The following is a 23,632-nucleotide window of genomic DNA, read 5'->3' as shown; positions in this document are numbered from 1 at the left end:
CATGCCTATTTTGCTTATTTACTTTTTAATTTTTAAAAAAATTTTTTTGTAGAGATGTGATCTCACTATGTTGCTTAGGCTAGTCCTGAACTCCTGGTCTCAAGCCATATTCCCACCATGCTGGGATTATAGGTCTGAGCCACCACACTTGGTCTCTTTTGGTGAATATTTGTTAATCACCTCCTACATGATAGGCAATATACCCAGTGCTGGAAACTAAAAGCAAATGTATACATAAGGTGTGGTCTCTGTCTTCTGGAGAGCTCTAACGTCTCTGAGTTTTGGGGGTCACAATTCAGAACATCGAGAGTCAGTTTCTGTAATTTGCCTTTGCCACTGAAAGCTTACCAAAAAATCTGTGAGAATAGTAGTTAGAAAGACTGCTTTTAATAAAGCTCTTTAAATCCTAGAATGTTGGAATTTGGCAATCAAGAAGGCCACCCTTCCCATTCAGAGAAAAGGAAACGAAAGCCTAAGTATATAACGTTCCTATGGGATGTGGTTTGGCAGTGTCCCCACGCAAATCTCATCTTGAATTATAGCTCCCATAATTCCCACGTTTTGTGGAAGGGACCTGGTGGGAGGTAATTGAATCATGGGGGTAGGTCTTTCCTTTGCTGTTCTCCTGAAAGTGAATATGCCTCACAAGATTTGATGGTTTTATAGAGTAGTTCCCCTGCACAGGCCTTCTTGCTTCTTGCCACATAAGATGTGACTTTGCTTCTTGTTTGTTTTCCACCATGATTGTGAGGCCTCCCCAGCCATGTGGAACTGTGAGTTCATTAAACCTCTTTCCTGTATAAATTACCCAGTCTTGGGTATGCCTTTATTAGTAGCATGAGAACAGACTAATATAACATGGTAAAAGTCAGCTATTTCTCTATTCACACTATACTTCTGACACTAATTGTGTGGATTTTTTCCACACCAAGAAATTCTCCAATTATCTGCAGATGCAAACTGGGAGTCCTAAAATTATGACACTACCTGGAGTTAGTGTCATACCCACAAGTTAAAATCCCATAAGACTGTCCCCAATTCAGATGCCAACAATAGGAGAGGTAGCCCCAAATGATGGTAGGACCTGAACCCTGGGCAGTGCTCAGGCTCTTGACACCTGAACAAGTCATGAATTCACCATCAAGAAATTCAAGGACACTGTCAAGGAATTCAAGGATGAGTCAGAGAATAGTCAAAGTCTAGATATTTGTTGCAAAGTGAAAAGGCACACTCTAAAAAGGGGAGTGTGAGCATATGTACTAAAAATAATGAGTCATGCCCGATGGGGTTTGGGGGTTTCTACCTTTATGAGTTTCTTTAACCAAGGGGTGGAATATTCATGAAGATTTCTAGAAAAAGGTAAAGGTTTCTCAGAACTGTGATGTCATTCATATTTACACCAAATATTGGTATTCCAGGATCTGTCATGGCACTAGTGGGTGTGTGATTTAGGGTGTTAATGAGTGTATAATGAGGTCCTAGGTGAAAACCTATGTCAAATCCAGCACCATGTTGAGTCTGGTAGCTTGGCCTCATCCTGATTTTCAGGTTCTTATTGGCCCCTAACATATGCAGCTCTTTCAGCAGCTTCTTTTTGCTAGCTATGAAACTGCTGCTTGGAATTTTCTGTTCTCCTACAACTATCCTCTCTCACTGTGACTCCTTTCTCAGGATTGATAATTTACTAGAATGGCTCACAAAACTCAGCCTCACAGACACTTTACTTATACTGGTTTATTATAAAGGCTACAACTTGGGAACAGCCAAATGAAAGGAATGCATAGAACAGGGGATTGGGGATGGTTCAGGGTTTTCATACCCTTTCTGGGCACACCGCCCTCCCAGCACCTCAATGAATTCATCAACTCCTAAACCCATAAGTCTCCCGGTTTATGACCTTTTATAAAGCTTAATCAGATCCCCTCTCCCCTTCCTGGACATTGGTTGTGGGGCTGAAAGTTCCACCCATGTAATAATGTAGTTTTTCTAATAAGCAGCCCCATCCTCGGGCTGTCTAGGGGCTTCTTTGTAAGTCACCTCATTAATGTAAGCTCAAGTGTGATCATAAGTGGCTTCTTTATGATTAACAAACAAAGGACTCAAGAAATTCCAAGGGTATCAGGAACCTGGACAAAGACCAAATATATTTTTATTATCCTACACAGTTAGACAGTGAGTGAACAGGACCCTTTCTGTCTTCTGACTTTGATTCAATATTCCAGAGGCCTGTAGGATTGTCATTATCTCCCTTCATTACTCCCTGCAGAACTGTCATGTCCCTAAGCTCCCCTGTCCTCTTGGAGACATTCTAGGGTACTTTTACAATCTAAAAACATGCAAGCATAGGTAATTTCCACAGGTCATTTCTATCCTGGGGAAAAAAAGATTATGTATGAAATGCTTAGTTCAGCAACGAAATGTTTTCTATGGAATCCCCCTTCAAATGAAATATTGATTTTGAAAACATTTAATTCTTGGAATCATCCTGAAAAAGTGATTTATTTGTACACTGATGAAAATAGGGACTTTCTTCTCAAACGTTTACAGGAATTATTTTGATAGTAAAGCATTTTCTGACAGAGTAGGAGGATGCAGATAAGTTTTCAAGCATGAAACAGAAAAGGAGCTGCATCTATGTACCTAGGAAAAGGTTTGGTTTTTGCTTTTAATGGCTATACTAAAAAGCTTTACATTCACAGAAAAATAAATCAGTGCAATCACGTGATATCTTGGGACGAAACTTTCATTTGTCATCTATCCAGTGTGTCCTATGTGCCAAAGACTGTGTGAGGCAGTGCTGTCAACAGAATTCCCTGTGTTCTTGGAAACTTTCTAGATCTGCACAGTCTAAATATAGTGGCCATTCTCAGCGGCTCACACCTGGAATCCTAACCCTTTGGGAGGCTGAGATTGGAGGATCACATGAGGTCAGGAGTTCCAGACCAGCTTGGGCAACCAGCATGGGCAACATGATGAGATCCATTCTCTACAAAAAAAATAAAAGAATAAATTCAGTGGGGTGTGGTAATGCATACCTATAGTCTCCAGCTACTCAGGAGGCTGAGGCAGGAGGATTGCTTGAATCCACAGAAAGTCAAGGCTAGAGTGAGCTATGATTGCACCACTGCATTGCAGCCTGGGTGAATATAAATAAAGTGAGCTATGATTGCACCACTGCACTGCAGCCTGGATAAATAAATAAATAAAGCTACCACTAACCAACTATGGCTACTGAACACTTGAAATATGGCTAGTGAGACTGAGAAATGAAATTTTAAATTTAATTTTCTTTTAATCCATTTAAATTTAAATGGCTACCTAGTCTACTAGCTATGAAATTGGACAGCACAGGTGTGAGGAGTAGGAAAAACGAAGTGCCTCAATATTCACAATGTTGTTGTAGATGACTGAACTAGATGTGGATGTAGAACTGTTTTCAGCAATATCTATCCACAAAGGACATCTCTTCAATCTTTCAGAATCATTGCCTTAAAAAATAAGACTCTATGATGGAGGTGATTAACTTGATATCCTATGTGCACATATATCTATAGTGAGTAAACAAAATGCTGTAACTCTTTCAAGCGAAGTAGTACGAGAAGATGGTAGAGTGGAACCCCTTCTGTCTTGGGTGCTACTGAGGTGCCAATGTAAAGACAGCAAAGCGTGTCCAAGTGAATTTGGGACAACATCTACGCCATGTACAGATTCTTTTAAAAAATGGTCCTGAGATGTTGTTTCATAATCTTGGATCCTTTGCCAGTCAGATCAAAGCTATTAAAATGAGTGCAAACAAGAGGAGAACATGAAGAGATAGTGATGAGAGCTGTTGCCCTGCTCTCCTCTCCATTGGAAGAGAGCTGGGTCCTACTCTCTAGCCCCAAGCCTCGTAAAAGGAGTTCAAAGAGACCTGTTGGAGAAATCCGAAGTGGTTCCTGCTAGCTGGAAAACGGAAGATGGTGACCTTGCTCCTGCTCCAGAAAGCCAATGGAGACTGCTTCTTCCCATGAAACCTAGAGTGAGAGAGGGTTGACCAACTGCTTTGGGAGAGGGACTAGGGAAGCCCTTGCTATGTGGTTGGGATCAGCCCACACTCGCAGAGTTGCTGAGGCAAGGGGCATATGTGAATGTTTCTATGGACCAGATGTGGGCCATGTGCAAAAGAGTTGCCATGAAGTTTATCTTCTTGAGGTCCACCTGGTAGGGTGGGTGAGAGATGGAAAGCCTCAGCAGGGAGAGACGTTTTAGTGGGTACATAGGACTGAGGAACAGGAATAGAGGGCCTTATTTAACATGATTTGGATATTTGTCCCCTCCGAATCTCATGTTGAAATATGATTCCCAATGTCAGAGGTAGGGCCTGGTGGGAGTGAATCATGGCAGCTGATCCTTCATGAATGGCTTAGCAATATCCTCTTGGTGATAAGTGAGCTCTTGCTCTGAGTTCACGTGAGATCTGGTTGTTTAAAAAAGGGTGGCACCTCCCCCTTCTCCTTCTCCTACTTCTGCTCTCTCAATGTGACATGCCTCTCCCGCTTCACCTTCTGTCATGATTATAAACTTTCTGAGACTCACCAGAAGCTGAGCAGATGTTGGTGCCATGCTTGCACAGCTTGTTGAACCATGAGCCAATTAAAGCTCTTTTCTTTATAAAGTGCCTAGTCTTGAGTATTCTTGTATAGTAACACAAATAGATTAATATATCATCCACCCTCCCTTTTGCACTGCACTCTTCCAGATGAAGCAGAGGAGCAGATTTAATGTTAAGTCAAATTTGGACTAAGGCCTGGATAGTTTAATTATTGAATTGACACTATGCTTAGAGGACCTACAAGTGAGCTGAACAACTGGGCCTGCCAAATTTTCACATCATGCCAGGGGGAAGTTTCCCCCACTGAATAAAAGAATCACGGCAGACAGTTTTGGTCAGTCAGGAATGGAACTTATTCAAAATCCTGGTTATGATACTTACATGGATTTCATTAGATTTTCTCTTTACAATTCCAAGAAGCTATGATTGGTCTGTTTTTTGGTAACAAAAAATATATATAAATTAATTTCTATAAGCTTGGATACCTGTATATTAACCAAATCTGTCTTTTAAATCTCAGAAGTAATTATTTATGCCCCCCTAAAACAAACTAACAAACAAAAATCCGGGAGTATTAGTAACCCTCGTTTGGGCATAAAACTTAGCTTGAGGCAAACTGAGATTGGTAGAATTACAGGCATATAGCACTATGTCTTTCACTTTTCTTGAACATAATAGAGCAGTTTTGATAAAAAGAGAAGTGATGATTGCAGGAGGTAGGAAGAGAGCAGAATACAGATACTGCTGATTGAAAACTGTAGAAAGGAAAAGGTTTCATGTAAAAATATCTGAAAATATTCCATTAAGGAACATTCTTTTGTTTTCCTCCTACCTCACTGACTGCTCATTTGATTCCTCTGCTTATTCTTACCCGTCTCCCTAATTTCCTAGTACTGGAGTGTAATAGATCCTCCTCTTTTCTCTTTACCATCTACTCCTTTGGTGATCTCATTCAGTTTCATGGATGCAAATATCATCTCTACCCTAACTTTCAATTTACAGCTCTCACTCCTGCCTGTCCCCTCAATTCTGGTTTGGTACATCCAGTGGCTTGCCTGGCACTCCTCTGCTGAATGTCGAAAAGGTACCTCTAACTTAACATGTCCAAAAATTAGAGCCTGATCTCTCATCCTAAATCTTGTTCCTTCTACAGTCTTCCTCAGTTAGTTAATGCAACTCCATTTTTCTGGTCATTCAGTCCCAAATCCTTGAGTTATCTTTGACTCTCTCTTATAACGTACATTCATCCATCATTAAATTCTGTCCACTCAATCTTCAAAACATGACTAGAATCGCAAAATTTCTTACCACCTTCTTTGCTGCCACCCTGGCCCAAGCCACCATCATCTCCTGCTTGTATTGTTGTAGTAGCCTCCTAGTTCACCTCCTTGCTTCCAACACATAGTACAGGGTGATTCTGGCAAAACATAAGTCAGATCATATTAGCCATCTGTTCAAAATTTACCAAGGGCAGTTAAGGGTCCTTACAACAACCTATCAGATCCCACTTATGACATCTCTGACTACCTTTCACCTGGCTCACTCAACCCTATGCACACTGATCCCTTGCTGTGCTCAAAACCTATAAGGCAAGACCTCAGGGCCTTTGCACTTATACTTACATATTTGCATGGCTTTCCCCCTTACCTGCTTTAGGTCTTTACTCAAATTTCACCTCTTAGTGAAGCCTTCCCTGAATATCCTTTGTAACCATCTACTCTCCTGACACTATGCTCCTTACGCCTTGTCCCTTTCTTTGTTTTGTTTTTCTTCGAAACACTCAGCACCATATAACATCACATATATTTACTTTTGCTAATTTTCTGTCTTCCCAAGCTCTGTGAGGGAAGGGATGCTTTGTGTTCCACTAGAATCAGTAAACTATAGCTAGCACATGGTAGATGTTCAATGAATATTTGTCTCATGAATGAATGAAAGAATAACTACCTATAAGAAGGACAATAAAAAATAAACCAAACCTTTAATATAGAGACTTAACCTAAGTTATTTGGGTCTTGGGGAAGAGGTGAGCTGAGTCTACCCTATGCCTCAGACGACCCTCTGGTTTAACACTTCTTGTGCACTTACTACAAGGCAGGCAGTATCCACTCCGTCCTCTGTTTTCCTCTTTTCTCTGTTCTCTTCCATCCCCTAAGCACATGAACACCCTTTCTGCTCTTTCCTTCTTGTCTCCCATCCCTCTTACCTACCCAGTCTACACTCAGCATTCAGTAGAGTCCTCATGAGGCAAATGCCAGAGTGAATTCTGTGTCAGACATATTCTCTCAGCTTTACTTTGCGCTTTTGAAATTCAAGTACATCATGATTTTACGCATGTTGACTATTTCTGCCTTGGGTAGTAGCAAATTTTAATTCAGCAATTATTTGCTGAGCCTCTACTATAGACCAGGCACTGTTCTGGAAGCTAGGAATACAACAACCAATAAATAAGACTGGCACTTATGTTTTCTATTCTAATATATCAGTGGTTTGTATGCAGATGTTATATGTTATAATGCAGCCTATTTGTACATTGAAGCAGCTGTAAGCAGCTTCCTTATTGAAAATACTGTAGAGGTTAGAGTTGTTTATGTGTTTAAAATAAAACCCCTTTTCGTTAAATGCATATTTTAAGACTCTTGAATTGTTTAAGAATTGATAATAAAGAGGAGTAAGCCATAGCTCACAATGGAAAAATACTTATTTTTTTTTTTCTTTTTTGATGTGAAATGACTCACATCTGTGAAATGGCAAAAGTCATAATAGAGATTAACAAAAATGAGTTGAAGAGTTTTAAGTTTAAAGCATTATCTTGAAGCCTTGAATGCTTTAAGTTTAAAGCATTAACTTGAAAACTCATCTGTTTTCATGATTCCATCTCTTTTTTTTATTTATTTTTATTTATTTTTTATTTTTTGTGGCTGGGCATTTATTTCCTGATCTAAGTAAATTACCTAGGATTTCACTGTGAAAAAGAAACTTATCTTCTGACTCTCATTAAGGATAGACTTGGGTAGTCAAGTTTTAGATGTTTAGACACACTAGATTCAAGAAAAATTATTTTCTCTGGTTTCAGATCAACACCCCTATCTTTAATCCCCAAACGAATTCCAAGTAGCTCCCTGTATCTATGTTTTGCAAGATGTTCTCAGTTTCAGATTTATTAGTGCACGCGTGCTTGCATGCACACACACACACACACACACACTCACATCTACATATCACAGCAGTTCAAAGGACAATTCATAGACTTCTCTTAAGCTTTCTGTCTAAAACAATGAATTGACTATTGGAACATTTCTCTTGATTCAAAATTTTATGCTTTTTCATTTATTGAGGTAAAATTTATATACGAGCAATGCACAGCTTGTAAGTGTAATATTCTATGAGTTTTGACAAGTGTAACATCACCCAAATAGAACACTTGCATCATCTTAGAAAGCTCCCTTATGCCTCATTTTTAAAAAAGAGCATTTAATATTAATAACTGCATGAAAAAACTTGAAATGCTTTGAAATCCTACAGTTATACATGAAAGAAACTTGAGAGGTCTTCCAAAACTTGAAAACGTACTAAAAGTGTAAATGTTATTATCAGTAATAAATGTGAGGCTTGGACTTTTCTCAAATGTCAATAATAAAAAATTGTGTTCAACCACATTCGAGAAAAGACTGGGATATCTATTCAACCCATAGAAAATGTTACAAAGTCAATCTACCACTTCACACCCACTAAGATGGCTGTAATCAAACACACAGTAATCAGTGGTGGTGAGGATGTGGAGAAATTAGAACCTTCATCCATTGCTGGTAGGAATGTATGGTGGTGCAGCCACTGTGGAAAACATTTTGGAAGTAAACATAGAGTTATCATATAACCCACAAATTCTACTCTATGTAGAACTGAAAAGAGAAATGGAAACAAAACATCTCCACGAAAACTTGTACATAAATTTTGATAGTAATATTATTCCTAACAGCCAAAAAGTGGAAACAACTGAAATGCCTATCAACTCATAAATGGATCAATAAAATGAGGCCTAGCCACACAATGGAATATTATTTACCAATAAAAAATGAAGTTCTGATATATGCTACAATGTGGATGAGCATTGAAAACATTATGATAAGTGTAAGAAGCCAGTCACAAAGACCACATATTTCATGATTCCATTTATATGAAATGTCCAGAGTAGGCAAATATATAGGAACAGAAAGTAGATTAGTGTTTTTCAGGGACTGAGGGGGTTGGAGAGAAAAGAGGAATGACTGCAAGTGGGGATAGAGTTTCTTTTGGGGATGATGAAAAATTTCCGGAATCGACAGTGATGATGGTTGCACAACTCTGTGAATACGCTAAAATACGTTGAATTGTACCCTTTAAATGGATGAGTTGTGTGGTATGTAAATTAGATCTTAATAAAGCTGCTTAAAAAAATCTTTCCAATGAGGTGATTAAAAGTATGTAGCTAAGCTGGGCATGGTGGCTCACACTTGTAATCCCAGCACTTCCGGAGGCTGAGGCAGAAGGATTGTTTGAGCCCAGGAGTTGGACGTTAGCCTAGCCATATAGGGAGACCCCATCTCTACAATAAATTAATGAAAAGTTAGCTGGGCATGCTGGTGTGTGCTTTCAGTCCCATCTACTTGGGTGGCTGAGGTGGGAGGATTACTTGAGTCAGGGAGGTAGAGGCTGCAGTGACCTGTATGTAGCTAAAACACTAGAGGAAAAAGTATTGCTATGGCTTGAATTTCCCTGCCAACATTCATGTTGAAATTTAATTGCCACTGTAACAACAGTAAGAGGTGGGGCATTTAAGAGGTGATTGGTTCGTAAGGGATCTGCTCTCATGAATGCTTTATTGAGAGAGTGAGTTAGTTATCTGGAGAATGGGCTTTTGAAAAAAGGATAAGTGTGGACCCCATTTGCTTCCTGTCTCTTGTGCTGGCTTGTTAAGTGATGCTTTCCACCATGGAACCACCCTCGCCATGTGCTGTTGCTGTGCTCTTGGACTTCCAGCCTCCAGAATTGTGACAGATACATTTCCTTTCTTTATTAATTACCTGGTCTGTGGTATTTTGTTATAGCAGCAGAAAACAGATGAAGACAAGTATTACTGAGGTTTTTGTGGAAGTTTATTAATAAAAATATTGTGTAGGCAGCAGATAAAACTATTGTCTGATTTTTCTGGATTTGGAGATGTTTGTGTAATTTGTCAACTCTTAGAAATTTGTGTTTGGAATTTCTTTTTGTCATTCTACATAAACATTCACGTTGTACTAAAAAATAAATATTCCATAATCTGGGCTTTTCAGTGACCTTCAGAAATAGGAAGGATTAACTGTATGCATGAATAATACATGATGGAATTTCATCTTCCTTTTCATTTCTTCTTTTGACCTCCAGTATTTAATGTCTTGCTTACTATACCATCTCTCTTTCCACACCGCATACATTAGGGGAGGAATACGTTACTGGGTAAATACACACTAGCCCATGCCTAAGTGGTCTAGGTGCCTCCTTTATCTTTGTACCAAGGTGGGTGCTTGTGTATTCTGACACTGAACTTGAGCACTGGGGGCTATGGTAGCAGAACTGGAGATTCGTGCTTTATTTTTAATATTTCCAAAAGCCTAACAAAATATTTACACACAAAATGCATGCCAGCAAAATGAAATGTCAGTGTTTATTTGATTTGCTTTAGGCTTTATTGGCTTAGTAGTGGTAACACTGGCAAATTTATGTTGATCAGAACCTCTAACCATTTTATGTTTGATTATTTATAACTGAATGAATGAATAATTATTTAATACATGTGATTAGCTTTATAAGTACCATCTTAAAATATTTTGGCTTCAGGGATAAAAACAATTAAAAATTCCCTTTGCAGTGAAGACGGGAAACACATTTCTGTGGCTTAACTTTTGAAATGCTCCTTTATTGAACTACTATGGGCCAGGAGCTTTCCATAATTTATCATGCTAATAACACTTCTGTAAGGCATTATTAATCCAATTTTATGAGGAAACAGAGGCTCAAATTATAGATGTCTATGCCCAAGTCCTTTAACTAGAAAAATTATGTAAAACTATGTCCACCCTGCCTCCTATATGTTTATTTTTTTGTTTATGAGTTGGTTAATTTCTCCAGTAAAGGCCAGTAGGCCAATGGTTAAGCCCCAGGGTAGCAACTACATTTTGTACTTGGTGTTACTTCTGATTCTTGGCAACAAAACCACCAGAATCCAAGGTTCAAGGAAGGCAGGAGTTGACTGGGAATAGACACACCAGACTGTCTCTGTAAGATATGTAGGTGAGGGTGAAGGGAGATCACAAACGAAAAATATGCCTGTATTAGTCCATTTTCACAAACGAAAAATATACCTGTATTAGTCCATTTTCACACTGCTGCTGAAGACATACCCGCAACTGGGCAATTCACAAATGAAAGAGGTTTATTGGCCTCACAGTCATGGTGTAAAGTAAGAAATAGCAAGTCACATCTTATGTAGATGGTAGCAGGCAAAGAGAGAGCACGTGCGGCAACCTCTCTCTTCAGATCTCATGAGACTCGTTCGCTATCACTCGAACAGCACAAGAAAGACCTGCCCCCATAATTGAATCACCTCCCACAGGGTTCCTCCCACATGCCTAGTAATTGTAGGAGTTACAATTCAAGATGAGATTTGGGTGGGGACACAGCCAAATCATATCCATGCCCAAGTGACTGGGGTGCTTCCAAACCTACACATCTGCTCATACTGCTTCTCTGGCAGGGGCAGCATGAGCTGCGGACCTTCTTCTGAAGTTGGAGTGAATTTGTACAAACGCATACACTTCCTCACGCTGGTTCCTCTGGTGGGTGTCTAAGGTTGCCTTTGATAGATGCAGATGGGGCAACCAAGGCAAAGTAGGTGACTCACGTGGCCTTGGTGCACCTCAGTGGACAGAAGGCAGCTATGCTCACTGGGCAGCCCATGCCAATATGGTGGGCGGGATCGTGGGACCACCAGGAAACTTGGCTCCACTCCCATCTCTAAGCATGGTCAAGTCAGTCACTTCTGGTTATTTGGGCGTCTTCTACCGGTCACTTGAATTAGACTGCTCTTTGGCACAGCAAGGCAGAAACACACACGCAGCCGGCCACACAGGTTCCACCTCCAGGTGCTTGGATCTACCTAACGGGCCTCTCAGCGGGGAAACAGGGCGGGTTTGAGGTCTCCCCGCCCCTCGACCAGGGGAGGGCGCCGTTCCAGCTCTTGTCTCTGAGGCAGAGATCAAAGAACGGAGGAAAACAGGTGCGGGTCCCGGGCACTAACGATCGAAAACGCAGTTTTAAGTGACCTCTCCCCGCTCACGCAGAGTCGGCGGGGACAGTCCCGAGGTCAAGCTGCGGGGCGCATGGGGGACCCGCCTCAGGGGGAAATGGACCTTTCAGGGCTAGATGGGCCCCCGGAACTAAAGGCTAAGACCGCGGCTTGGAGCCGGGGGAGCCCGGTCAGAGGGGGCGGGGGCGCCGAGGGACGCCTGGGTGAGTGTCCCGAAGCCCGCTCGCCTCCCGGACCCCGGCGAGACGGCGCCCAACTCGCGGCTCCAGTCACACGGCCCTTCCTGAGAGGAAACACGAGAGAAAGCGCCTCTCACTTTTCTCAGAGTGGGAAAACTGTGAGGGAAGAAGACAAAGCAACAGGCAGGTTTCCGCTTGCGGGCTGAAGGCCCGGCCCTGAGCCGGCGTGCGGCTGCGGGAGCAGCGGAGGGTCCCGGCCGCCGGAGGGCTGCACTGCAAGGGTCGGGGGCGCCTCCCGCCTGCCCCGGAGGCCCCGCCCCTGCCCCGGAGGCCCCGCCCCTCCCCCTGCGTTGGGCGCCGGTCCCGCCTCTTTGCCCTCCGCCCTCGTCCCCCGCCTGCCCGCCACCGCCGTCCCCGCCCGCGCCGCCTTCGCTTTGACGTTACTGGGGACCTGGCGGGCGGCCGCTGGGAGCTCGCAGCCTCGCCAGCCTCCGCCAGGGTGCGCGCGGGCCGCCGCCGCCGCTCTGCCGTCCCGGGAGCCCAACAAAGAGCACGCGGTGCCGGCAGCCGGCACTCGCGCCCTGAGGCTGCGGCCCCGGAGCGCCCGGCGGCGGTTTCGGCGCGGGACCGGGCGGGCGATGGAAGATGGAAGGAAGGAGCGCCGCGGTGAGCTCCGGGGCAGGGCGCGGGCGCGGGGGGCGTACGCGGCGCCGCTGTCCGATGTGGGGTTTGTGTTGCTTTGTCGCCGCTCTGTCTCCCAGGATCCAGGGGCCACCTGGGTTTGTGCTGGGTACGATTTTCCTTTCCGCGCTTGCTTTCTGTTTGTTAGGAGCCCAGTAGGGTCAACTTCGTGGTGTTAAGGTCTAGGGGTTTTAGTTTATCTCTCTGCTTTGAAAACCTCAGACTTGAGAGAAAAGCTTTCAAAAGAAGGCAACATGAAAGAGGACCTTACATGCCGATCTTCCTCTACCCAGTCAGCTTGTATTTAGGGACTATCACGTTTCTGTCAGAAAGAAAGAAAGAAAAAAAAAAAAACTGAAGAAACTTGGATTGAGCGAGCAAACAGACAAGGGAAGATTATTCGCTGCAATATTCCCAGGAGCTTTTACAGATGTTTCAGTCATTCTGTTTTACATGCATTTAACTTTATCCGCTGTTTTCAGCTCTCTGTTCTGACAAATGATTTTTTTTTAAACACATTAACACCGATTAGAGGACGCAGGTTTAGAATGTTGTCTGTGACCTAAATAATAAATGTTTCGTTTTGCCATTCCCCTCGATGTCAAAGGATGATAAACGCCCACTAGGCAGAGGATGGAATGGGCACCAACCACAATTTCATTTTCCAAGACACTGGTTCTCCCAACAGTGGGATCCAGGATTTCCGCTCCAGAATAACTCTTGAGTGGGTCCAGGTGTTGGTGTAGGAAAGACGGGGATTTGGAAAATTACCCTGAGTGGGATTCTGGCAAGGAATGCTTCAATGCATTGGTTGTAATTGAGTACGTGCAAAGGATTTTTTCAAAGCCCGGTAGCCAGGAGAGTAGGATAGGATTTCTGCTTTCAACGAGCGTGCTTGAGAGCTTGCATAGGAGACACTTATGCAAAGGCTACCATGGAGAATCTCAGAGAAGGCTTTTGGCCTCGGGGCTTGGAAGTTCTCTGAGAGGAGCTGGCAGTTAAGCTGAACCTTGAAAGGTAAGGGTTGATTGCCTTTTTGTGAGATGTGAGGGAAAGGATGCTCCCTGCTGAAGGAATGGAAATTCACTTTCTATCCTTTTCCAAGAAATACTTTATTACCCTTTCTTTTCTGAGAGTATTTGCAAACTGAGAGACTTTCTTTTAAAAAGTCGTGAAATTCCTCTTCAGCAGTTAAAAGTGCAACATGGTCGACGTCACCTTCACTAGTAAAGCAAATGCAAAATAAATTAGCACTTTTTCAACCAGTTTTTAGTGGCTGGCTGGATGTCCGTCCATAACTTTTTTATATCCATCCACACAAGTGATTTGTCTTGTTAGATATTTCATTAATAAAAGCTTTGTGCACCAAAAGGAGTAGAGTGGTATCAAGGAAGAGATTTGGATCAGTAGGTAGGACACATAGCTTGGAGGCTTTGTCACTGACTAGGTAAGTTTTTGCTACTGTCTTGGGTTTTATTTAACCTCTGTTGCTACAGTTTCCTTGTAGGGTGAGGGGATTAGGTAGATGCTCTCAGAGCCTTCTAGCCCTACACTTTGATGTTTCCATGCCTAGACACGTTATGCATTACCTATTGAGTGATGTACTCTTAATTTCACATTCCAAATATCTGTTTGTGTGTTCTGTGAATGGATCAGCACTCTTATCCTGGCCATTGAATGTGAGAGAGTGATTAAAGCTACCAAGCAAGCTAAAATAACCTTATTAAGGGCAAATTCCATAGTGGAGAGTTGTTTGTTGTTGTTGTTTTTAAATGGGAGCCTGAGAAGCTTGATTTGCCAATCTGAATGTGTGTTTGGTTTTAAAAAATGTTTTGTTGACACGGTTCGTTTCATTTGTGACAAAGCATAATATATACCTTATTATGTACATTATAGTTAAGCAATTCAATACTGCTTTTAATTAGATGCTAGCAATTTAAAAAATTGAGTAACCTTGAAAATTCTTATAGACTAGTAAACCTTGGGAATTTGGAAATAAAAAATAAAATAAGATGAAAGCAGCTCATTGAAAAAGAAAAATTTAGAGGTACTTTCTAAATGGCTCTGCTCTCTTTCTAAAACCTTGATAGTTACATATTTGTGTTTGCCAACCTTGATGGAAAATTATTTGAGTGGAATTTAGCCTGGCATTACATTGAAGAAAAAAAAAAAAAACATGTCCATGGTAACTACTACTTTTGGAGGTGATTTTTTTTTTCTTTTATAGAAATTCAGGAGTGATTTGTCATGTATTATTCATAAACTAAGACACCTATGTGGTGATGAGTTAATTGCAGTCTTGGTTAAGAGATGCTGAGGCAAAACCATGTGAATATTAAAATGTGTATGTGCCTTGGCTTCAAGACTGGTTTGTTTGAGTTTTACCTGAGATAATGTCATTTGGCCATTGTGGAAAGAGCATATCTTTGGGTTCTTTGGATTTGGGTTGTATTAGAAGGTGAGTTATGGATAGTGATCTTTTCCAGTTTTTGGAAATGAATTCAGACAGGATTGAAGTTGAGTCAGACTAAAAAATAATCTGGTTACCAAAGTCGGTGGAGTTTAGTATGTGAATCAGGCTTATAGAAGGCTGGGGGTCTATTCTGACCTTGAATTACTGCTGTTGTGAGGGTTTTCACCATTTAGGAGCTCTTCCTGGATTTTCTGGGCCAAGCACAGAGGTCTTTGGCTTCCTTTTGCCAAGGGTGGAGGTGTTTTCACTTTGAATATTGCCTCACAGTTCTTGCTAGTTCTTTTACAGTTAAACCAGCCTGGCTTTAATTTAGGAGAGTACAGGATCCATGTGAAATTCTCCAGAGCATTTGTTCGGAGTGTCCATATCTCGACAGCTTGTGTTGTTTGTGAAATTATATGCAGACTCAGAGCTCTGGAAAGAATTTAAGTGGTGGCATTATTTTTTGTAAGAATGTTTCTGAGTTACATTGACCATCTTTCAAGAATGTTTTTCTCAAGCTCCAAATTAAGTAGTGTTAGTTGTAGTGATTGTTGCAATTTACAATGGAGAAAAAAGATAATTTGCAGCATATAATTAACAAGTTATTCTTAAATCCAAATTACCAAATGCCCATGCCTCATTTGAAAATAAGGTGTAACTCATAACGTTAATAATGAATCTTTGCTTGTGCTATCTTATTTATGTAAAAATAGCACACACATCCCTCTAATACTTGTTTGGCCTACCAAAAGAAAGGTATTTCACTGCGCCCAGAAGGTCAACAAACTTGGGCCCAGTTGGTGCCTAGTGGGCAGGTACTTTGTTGACACTTCAGGGCACAGAGGTGTCACAGCATTTTCTCTCTTGGTGACACCCGTGGTCTGAGGGATCTGCCAGCTCTTCTCCCCTTCCTCCCTGTGAGAGCCAGGCTGTGGCCATGGCAGGCCACTCACTCCTTGGGGCTTACTTTGCAGCAAACAGCCATCTGGTTTGAAATTTCCTTTTCTCCGAGTATAAATCACTGAGATGAATCAGTTTAATTTACACATGTTGAAGGATATTTTTAAAAGATTTTTATTGGAGTTAGGGATTTAGGATAACTGGGAAAATTAACATTTTGACCTAGGCTGGTGTTCTTTTCTTACATAGTATTTTCATGGGGGTCTTCTGAGAAAGTAGCATTTTCTTTTAAGTTTCGTGTTAAGTTGTGATTTTTTTCTTTTTGAGACAAGATCTCAAAAAGTTGCCTAGGCTGGGAGCAGTGGTGTGATTTCAGCTTACTACAGCCTTTGCCTCTCAGGCTCAAGCAATTCTCCTGTCTCAGCCTCCTGCGTAGCTGGCACCACAGGTACATGCCACTGCGCCCAACTAAATTTTTGTATTTTTAGTAGAGACGGTGTTTCACCATGTTGCCCAGGCTGGTTTTGAACTCCTCAGCTCAAGTGATCCGTCTTACTTGGCCTCCCAAAGTGCTAGGATTACAGGCTTGAGTCACCATGCCCAGCCAAGTCCTAACTTTTAGAAAACGTTTATTTAATGTGATATTTTCCAGGCATGAAGCATTGTTACAATCACAGCTAATATTTATTGAGTTCTTACTTGGGTTGTCTCCCTTAGTCCCCATGGCAACCCATGAGGCCAGTACTGTCATTATCTCCATTCTGAAGTCAGGAGAGGTTAAGGAACCTTCTAAAGATCCCACAGTGAGTAAGTAAGTGGCAGAGCTGAGATTTAAACTCAGGTCGTCCAGTTTTCTTAACCATCATTCTGTTTGTATGTCTCAAAGTCGGCATTGTGTGTTGCAGAAACTGAGCTCTTTGGTTCTAATATTTAGTTTTTTTGGGTCTTGGAGTCTGAGTATTGGATGACTAATTTATCACCAACCATTATTTTATACATTTGTTGGAGTATCTAAAGGATCACTGTAGGACTACATGTAAGGAGTTCCACGTAGTTATATACCATTAATCGGAATTCATAATAAAGCAGATTAACAAATTAAAATGGGATGTAAGGCTCACCTATTTTATTTTCTAATTGCATCACCTCAGAGAAGTGATCTAGATGCTTCAACCACAGTGGGTGTTGACACAGAGAAGGCTGCTTTTCCTTGTTATTTCTTCCCATGAGCTGGGGCTTAGAGGTTATTGAGAAAAGGAGCTTGAAACAATAAGGAGGAGGATGGGGAATGAGCCAAGGGCATTCATAAGATCAGGCGGCAGCTGCTCCCTGTTTCTCTGGCCTTCTGTTCTCAGACCTTTGCTAAGAAAAAATGAATTATAGAAATGGAGAAGCTCGGTTTTCTTATGCCTATTTGGTCTGTGGACAAGAGAAGTAGAAGATTTAAATAGAAGCAGCTATAGCTTCTTTGGCCTCTAGGATTACTGTTTAAAGGCCAATGGTACTGCTTTTCTCGTATGTGGAAACATACATGCTTTTTGGAATGTAGATTTTCAGAAATTTATACTTTCCAAGAAGTTATTTGATAGGCACAGTTTAGGTTGAGTCATAGGACATGGAGGGAGGGGAAATTTAGGTGTAAGAGTGATGGCAGAGACGATGCCATTAGATGTTTGCTCTCTTTGTGACTATATTATTTTCTAGCAAACTTATATTGGAAAAATGCTGAGAAATTGACAGCAGGCTTTGTGATCTTCTAGAGTGTCTCCCCTGGCTTTGCCTTCATATCCTCATAAGGTGCAATTAGTGAGTTTGAAGAAGCAAGGCATTTCCTGAGTTTAAACTTTGTTTGAATATTAAAGTTCCTTTTGGGCAGATTTTCTGTTTTGTCAATTATATCTAGTGGCTACAAAAGGTCTATGAGCCACCTTTCCCACTTGCTGATGCTTATTTCTCTCTATAAAAATCTCCTTTGAAGAAAAATTAACCATTGCTTTCCATGAGCTAATGTCTGAAAGCATCAAGGCAGAGAGTGAAGTACAGACATTACTATGCTATTCATTTATTCATTCAGCAGATATTAAGTACTTACCATGTGCTGAGTTTGGCGTATGCTTCAAAAAACCTTGTCCACTGACATAGGTGAACCTCACTTAGATCATACTGGTGAGAGTCAATCTTCACCATCAGTTAATACTGAAACTACAGTACCTAAGAACTCAGAACTTGTGAATTTTATAGAACTGATGCAGTTACTCCCTGAATCAGCGTTGTTCAATAGAGCTTTTATTATGTTGGAAATGTCCTGTATTTGCCCTGTCCAATAAGGTAGTCAGTAGCTACATGTGGCTGCTAAGCATGCGAAATGTGGCTAGTGAGATTTAAGAACTAAATGTAAAATTTTATTTACTTTCAATAATTTAAATAGCCTCAGGCAGCGAGTAACTACTATATTAGGCAGTGCAACTTTACAGCAAAAGTGCTTTTTATTTTACCTTTAATTTTTTTTTTATTGTACTTTAAGTTCTGGGATACATGTACAGATTTTGCAGGTTTGTTGCATAGGTATACACGTACCATAGTGGTTTGCTGCACCCATCAACCTGTCATCTACATTAGGTATTTCTCCTAATGCTGTCCCTCCCCTAGCCCCCCACCCAACAACAGGCCCCAGTGTATTATGTTCCCCTCCCTATATCCACATGTTCTCATTGTTCGACTCCCACTTATGTGTGAGAACATGCAGTGTTTTCTGTTTCTGTGTCACTTTGATGAGACAGATGGCATTATCTGTCCTGGGCTATCATTTCTCTTTCTCTCTCTTTCCTTTTTTTTTTTTGCTTTTGAGATGGAGTCTGGTTCTGTCACCCAGGCTGGAGTGCCGTGGCAAGATCTCAGCTCACTGCAACCTCCACCTCCTGGGCTCAAGCAATTCTCCTGCCTCAGCCTCCTTAATAGCTGAGATTACAGGTGTGCACTACCACACCTGGCTGTTTTGTATTTTTAGTAAAGATGGGGTTTCGCCATGTTAGCCAGGCTGGTCTCCAACTCCTGACCTCAGGTGATCCATCCCCCTCGGCCTTCCAAAGTGCTGGGATTACAGATGTAAGCCACTGCCCTTGGCTAGTCGTAGTTGACTTTTTGTTGCAAGCTGTGGGTGGTTCCCTAATTTGAATCTGCCTAGCATCACAGTTTTATTCAGGTGGGCAGTGCTATATATCAAAGCTAAAGTGTTTTGGGTACACCTGCAGAACTGTCTTGGAGGCCCAGTAGATTTTCAGTGTAGATGAAATTGACAGGAAAAATGCCTGAATAGCATCTATATTGGCAAGGAGTGTGCTGAGTTTTAAACATAGGTAAGTGAAGGTGCCTATGTCCCTTGATTAAAGATAGGGAATACTCTAATAAGGCAGTGGAACAGAGAAAAAGGTCCTAGTCTTTATCCCCAAATACATTATAGTGATAAGTCTGGTAGATAGACAGTCACATTTGCAAACTCCAGGATTTCTTCAGAGTCAGCCATGTAGGGGTAGTCTTGAGGATAGCATTTGTGAAATTCTCATGGTTAGATCTCTGTTGAAATACATTTTAATTTTGATTTTTGTAGTTTGTGGTGGAAACATAACAATATCAATGCATAACAATACAAATGCGTTGGGATAGGAAGAGGAGAAAGAATGACATCTATTTAGTATTTATTATGGGCTAGGTACTGTGTAAAACATAGTGTGTGTGAATGTGCGCATGCATGCATAGTCTTTATAGTATTGAAAGGTAGGTGGTGTCTCCATTTTCAGAGGATTAAATTGAGGCTCATGGAGATTAAATGGGTTCCTTTTCTTGAACAATTTTATTGAGATATTCACTGCTATACAAAGTGTACAGTAGTGATATTCATTACTATACAAAGTGAATTGAGATATTCACTACTATACACAGTGTACTACACAAAGTATAGTAGTGAATATCTCATTTTAAGCATACATTCATTTAAAATGTACGTTCATTTTAAGTGTTCATTCACTGATTTTTAGTATGTTCATGGAGTTCCGTACCCATCACCATAGTCAATTTTAGAGCATATTCATCACTTCAGAAACAAAGCCCAGGCCAGGCAGAATGGCTCACACCTGTAATCTCAGCACTTTGGGAAGCCAAGGTAGGAGGATCTCTTGAGCCCAGGAGCTTGAGACCAGTCTGGGCAACACAGTAAGGCCCCTTTAATAGAAAAATAAAAATAAAAATTAGCTGAGCATGGTGATGCATGCCTGTAGTCCCAACTACTCAGGAGGCTGAGGTGGGAGGATTGCTTGAGCCTAGGAGGTTGAGGCTGCAGTGTGTTGTGATTGTACCACTGTGCTCTAGTTTGAGTGACAGAGTGAGACCCTGTTTCAAAACAAAACAAAACAAAAACCCAAAACATACCAGACCCATAAGTTGCCACCTCCCCACATTGCTTCTGTCCCTTGTAACAGGCAACCACTAATCTATTTTCTGACTCTGGATTTTGCTGTTCTGCACATATCATATAAATGGAATAATATAAAATATGGCCTTTTGTAGCTGGCTTCTTTCTCATGTTTTCAGTGCTCATCCATGAAGTAGCATGAATTAGTACTTTGTGCCTTGTTATTGATGAATAGTATGCCATTGCATAGATGGGTCACATTTTATTCATCCATTTATCAGTTGATGGGTTGTTTCCACTTTTGACAGTTAGGAATCATGCCACTCTAAACAGAAGCAAACAGGTTTTCTAGCCATTCTAGTGGGTATAAAGTGGTATCTCTTTGTGGTTTTGCTTTTCATTTCTCTAATGATTAATAATGATGAATATCTTTTCTTGTGCTTGTTGGCTGTTTTAGTCCATTTTCACACTGCTGATAAAGACGTTCCTGAGATGGAGCAATTTACAAAAGAAAGAGATTTAATGGACTTACAGTTCCACATGGCTGGGGAGGCCTCACAACCACGGTGGAAAGCAAGGAGGACCAAGTCATGTCTTACGTGGATGGCAGCAGGCAAAGAGAGAGCTTGTGCTGGCAAACTCCCATTTTTAAAGCCATCAGATCTCCTGAGACTTATTACTATCAAGAGAACAGCATTGCAAAGGTCCGCCCTCATAATTTAATTACCTCCCACTGGCTTCCTCCCACCACCCATGCGGTTTGTGGGAGTTAGAATTCAAGATGAGATTTGGGTGGGGACACAGCCAAACCATATCATTGGCCATCTGCATATCTTCTTTGGAGAAATGTCTATTCAGATCTTTTGACCATTTTAAAAGTATATTATTTGTCTGTTTACTGTTAAATTTTAAGCATTGTTTTTATATTCTGGATTCAAGTCTCTTATCAGATATATGCTTTGCCAATAGCTTCTCTCATTCTCTATGTTGTCTTTTCTTGCCTTCCTGTCCTTCGAAATAAGTGAAGTTCTTTATCTTAAACAGAGCAAGAGAGGGCTTAGCATAGTTCTAGGCCCTCACATATTTTCCAAAGTGAGTTAACAAAACTTTTAAGTATGATGACTTGTGTAACAAACTTTGTTTTTTAAATTTCGGGTTGGAAAAAGGATGGAGATTTAGCCTTTGCATGAGCTGTTTGAGAAGACCCCAAAGCTCTGAAGACATGAGGCTCTTATGTGAATTGAAAGGAAATTTTGAAAACTGGCTCTCTAGAGACTTTTATGTATAGAAAATAGTGTTCTCCTGAATTAGACAGATAATTGCTTGAAAGGAGGATACCCTACCTAGAAGACCCTTCTTGATCTTTTTAAGTGCTGTAATGTTGTGATCTAAATAGTGCTTCCCAAACCCGTCCATCAAGAATTACCTGGTTTCAGATTTCTAGGGCTGCCTGAAGATGCTGGTACAGTGGTTCTGAGGGAGCAGTCTTCATAATCACCCCAGGCGAGTCTTAAGATTGGAATGTTTGGGAAGCTGATGTAACCTGGTAATAATGATGATTGTAATGGTTGCCCCTAGAACTTAATTAGTTCTCTTTAGTGGGTGTGATCTCCAGTTGACAAACATTCCTCACCAGGGAGATTACAAGGAGCTGATCAAGCCAGTCTGGCTACGTTACTTACCTCAGCACTGGGTCTTGATCGGAGGCAACCCAAGTCCCCAACCCTCAACCTCAGTATGGTAGAGATGGGTCATAAAAATTTAAACCAGGCTCACAGACACTTTCAAGTTATAAGGTTGCCACCACTCTCCTGGGAGGAATCCTCCTTCTTTCCTCCTCTTTTAAAATGTGTTCATGTTTTCTTACCATTACTGAATCTCTGGAGGCCTCTCATAATCACACAGATCTCCATGAAACTCAACAGGGAGAAAAGGGCATGGAAAGAAAAAGAGACATCTTATATAATCTTTACACTTTGCTTGTTTTAGGTGGTTGATTAGGGTTTCCTGAAGAATTTCAGGAGAATGAGAAGTATGAAGTTGGGAGGGGGAGACTTACTTGCCTGTCCCTTTATTTTTATTTTTTAAAGGTGGGGTCTTACTGTGTTGCCCAGGCTGGAATGCAGTGGCTACTCCCAGGCACCATCATAGCTCACTGCAGCCTTCAACTCCTGGCCTCAAACAATCTTCCTGCCTTAGCCTCCCAATTACCTGGGACTACAGGGGTGTCATTGTGCCTGACCCTGTTCTTCTCTTAAAGGATGGTGTGTGTTACTAAGAGGCAATGCAGCATAGCACTTGGAGTGTGCCCTTGAATTGGATAGTCTGATTTGCTTCCTGACTCTGTCACCTTCTATCTGGGTCACCTTGGGCCAGTTATTTTAACAAGTCTGTGCCTCACTGCATCATTATCTCATGGAATACCTCACTAACATTTGGTGGTTGGAAGGGGCTTAGACAGTTTTGGAAAGATAATAAGTAGGCAGTAAATGGGACCTGGATGGTAGGTTATACTTACCTGAGTGGGAAGTGGAATTATTATTGCCCTTTTTAAAGTCGCACGCCTATTAAATGGCAAGACTGGCCATTCTTGTACCCTATACTGTGATTGCCTGCAGCTGCGCTTTATGGAAGCCAAGAAAAAAATTCTAGCACACTCAGCCCTCTGTTTCTATGGGTTCTGCATCATGCATTCAATCAACCTCAGATCAAACTATGTAGAAAAATATTGTGTCTGAACCTCTATGGATATTTGTTTCTTGTCATTATTTATTAATATAGTATAGCAACTATTTATATACCATTTACATTGTGTTTGGTATTATATGAAATCTAGATACGATTTAAAGTATATGGGAAGATGTATGTAGGCTTTATGTAAATGCTACACCATTTTATTTTTTTCAACATTCAACTTTCAGTGTTTTTCTATAGAGAATCTGCACATAAAAGAATAAAGAATTCATGCAGTCATGCCAAATGACTATCAAAATCAATCTTGATGATACTCTTTAGTAGATATTAGAAGTACTAAGTTAATATCTGCTTGTTCCTTAACAATTATACCTCATCAAGGTGAAATAAATGTGGT

The 23,632-nt window shown here is 41.2% G+C and overlaps 1 protein-coding gene across 5 annotated transcripts in view; it reads left to right on the top strand.

Annotated features, from left to right (window-relative positions):
• PSD3 (pleckstrin and Sec7 domain containing 3) overlaps positions 1-23,632 on the top strand; it is a 682,522-nt gene that overhangs the window by 202,249 nt on the left and 456,641 nt on the right. The window contains exon 1 of one of the 5 annotated variants that reach the window (XM_074384006.1): positions 12,658-12,763. The exons of the other annotated variants lie outside the window; for them this stretch is intronic. Within the exon in view, the coding sequence (XP_074240107.1) occupies positions 12,743-12,763 (21 nt within the window). The 5' untranslated portion in view covers positions 12,658-12,742. Of the gene's footprint in view, positions 1-12,657; positions 12,764-23,632 lie in introns of those variants that run through there. 5 annotated transcript variants of the gene reach the window in all.

Source organism: Saimiri boliviensis, chromosome 13 (assembly GCF_048565385.1).
Source record: "Saimiri boliviensis isolate mSaiBol1 chromosome 13, mSaiBol1.pri, whole genome shotgun sequence".
NCBI lineage: Eukaryota > Metazoa > Chordata > Mammalia > Primates > Cebidae > Saimiri > Saimiri boliviensis.
This window is presented reverse-complemented; position numbering and strand designations above follow the sequence as displayed.